General features: G+C 39.5%; 1 protein-coding gene across 1 annotated transcript in view; it reads left to right on the top strand.

Moving 5' to 3' along the window:
* The window catches only part of LOC137621053 (uncharacterized), a 5,058-nt gene that overhangs the window by 2,180 nt on the left and 378 nt on the right, over positions 1 to 2,500 (top strand). The window contains exons 3-7 of the mRNA XM_068351495.1: positions 1 to 117; positions 305 to 412; positions 661 to 1,020; positions 1,267 to 1,494; positions 1,908 to 2,500. The exon at positions 1 to 117 is cut by the window's left edge and continues 941 nt beyond it; the exon at positions 1,908 to 2,500 is cut by the window's right edge and continues 378 nt beyond it. Coding sequence (XP_068207596.1) covers positions 1 to 117; positions 305 to 412; positions 661 to 1,020; positions 1,267 to 1,494; positions 1,908 to 2,500 — 1,406 coding nt within the window. The remainder of the gene's footprint in view (positions 118 to 304; positions 413 to 660; positions 1,021 to 1,266; positions 1,495 to 1,907) is intronic.

The following is a 2,500-nucleotide window of genomic DNA, read 5'->3' as shown; positions in this document are numbered from 1 at the left end:
TCAAGAAGGCTTGTAGCAAGGAGTTAAGAGTTCATCTCGAGGAGGTAAAGGTTATGAAAGTTAGTAATGGCGCCCAATTGGCCGATGAATATTATTTGACTCATCGTTCTGGGGCCGGTAATTTTAGTTATCCGAGTAGGAATGATCCCTCTACTCGTGTAAGTAATAATTTTAATAGAGTAGAACCCTCATCATCTGTTTCTAAAGGTAATACAAGTTCTTTTCCAGGTAATAATAATGTTGGAATCTCTGGAGGGCCTACTCCTCCACGTAGTTTTGCTAACAGGGGTATGCATATTTCCAGTAACTATAACAATAGTACGAATATTAACCAAGGTTCTGGACGACAAAGAACCTATTTCTGGTGCAACAAACCAGGTCATTTCCAGAACCAATGCCATCCCCGTAGGAGGTATTTAGAGAGAAATGGACAGAATCCTATTTCATTAATTTCAAACTGGTTTGACTCAAATGATAAGGGTGAAAAACCGTCAGTAGTTAGCAGTAGTGTAGACAGTAATGATAGTCCTTCCACTAGTAATAAGAATTCCTGACTGAATTTTGATAAATATGTCTGGCCTGGTAAAATAATCCTTAAATCGGGCACCATCAATGTAAAGTTTTTGAGAGACACTGGCTCCGCTCGGTCTCTGGTTTTAGGTAAATCTTTGAATGGTTTAGGAGAGTTTTCAAGTAACTATGTTGTTCTGGGAGGGTTCCCGAACACGGTTGTATCTGCTCCATTGCTGGATGTTAGGTTGTCTTTTCCCGGATATGATAGAGTTACAGAGTTGGCCGTTGTCGATAATCTCCCCATCCCTGGTATTGACGGCATTTTAGGAAATGATATGCTCAATAATGAAGGTCATGAATTATTTCCCATTTTGTCCGTTGAGGCTTATCCTGTTTCTGTAATGACCCGTGCCGCGGCCAGAGCGGCTGAAATAGATAAGGATGATGAATTGGTACTTAGTAGTTTAGAAGTAGATGTAGAGAGACCCGGGTCTGTAGATAGTGCAAGTAATCCTGTTATTATTAATGCTTTGAAGCCTTTCATTAAGGCTCAGAAAGCTTAATTTAATTTTGAGTTAGGGGATATTAGTGATCTGACTAGGCCTCGGTTTGGTTTAATTTGTAATATATTGTACCGATTTAGTAGACCAGCAAGTGGTGATCCGAGTAAGACTTCTCGGATCGAACAAATGGTGGTACCTTCTCAGTTCTGTGAATCAGTATTAAGTCTCGCTCACGATAATTTCCTTTCAGGTCATTTTGGGGTATGGAAAACTTTCCATAAATTGGCCCAGTATTGTTGGTGGCCTGGGATGAAATTATCAGTAAAGCATTTTGTGATAGAGTGTGAGGTTTGTCAGGTAATGGGAAAACCTAATCAAATTATTCCGAAGGCTCCTCTAAATCCTATTCCTGCTATCGGAGAGCCGTTCTCGGAATTGGTAATAGATGTGGTTGGTTCTTTACCAAAAACTAAATCTGGTATGTTTATATATTGACAATTATGGATAGAGACTCTAGATTTCCCGAAGCTTTCCCTTTGAGAAGAATAACCTCTAAAGTAGTTTTTGAGAAATTAAGTGAATTATTCAAATCCGATTGTGATACGAATTTCACGAGTATAATGTTTAGAGGTAAATGTGCTGAACTGGCCATTTGACATATTACAAGCGTTCCGTACCATCTGGAGAGTCAGGGTGTGGTGGAGAGGTTTCACCAAACTTTTAAATCTATTTTAAAGAAAAATTGTTATGAACATGGCAGTGAGTGGGACAAAGAACTTCCACTCGCACTTTTTGCAATTAGGAATCATCTCAATGCCTCCACCGGTGTAGCTCCCTTCAAACTAATTTTTGGGCATAAAGTCCATGGCCCTTTGGACATTTTTTGTGAAGCATTTGGGGGCGATCGAACGGGGGATATAAAAGTAGGAGAATTTGTAGATGATTTGAGAAAACGTATGGTGAGCGCCCGAAAGTTCGCGCTTGATGATTCAGATTCTGCGCAAAATAAAATAAAAACTAATTATGACAGAAATTCTGAAGCCCTTTCGTTTGAACCAGGGGAAATGGTGTTAGTTTTGAGTATGGAACCCAATAATTTTCTTGAACCTAGGCATAAGGGTCCGTGGAAAATTTTGAGGAAGCTGTCTGAGGTGAACTATGAGATTGAAGCTCCCGGTTCAAGCAGAAAGTGTAGGATTTTCCACATAAACAGGTTGAAAGCCTATCCTGGTAGGACCCATGTTCCCTCAAAAGATGTACCCGAGCCAGTAGCTGTAGCTGTAGAAATGCCTTCTCAGGATTCGGAGGATTTATTGAATCAGGTTTCCTCCGATGCACTGTTTAGTAATGTACAGAATTTAGGAATGGTAGAGGTAGGTTTGAAACATGTAGATCCTCATCAAAGAAAGGATATGTCTAATTTAATATATTCTTTTTCAGATTTATTCATAGACACTCCTGGTAGAACTAGTTTTCTTTGTCAT

Source organism: Palaemon carinicauda, chromosome 2, assembly GCF_036898095.1.
Source record: "Palaemon carinicauda isolate YSFRI2023 chromosome 2, ASM3689809v2, whole genome shotgun sequence".
Classification (NCBI taxonomy): domain Eukaryota; kingdom Metazoa; phylum Arthropoda; class Malacostraca; order Decapoda; family Palaemonidae; genus Palaemon; species Palaemon carinicauda.
This window is presented reverse-complemented; position numbering and strand designations above follow the sequence as displayed.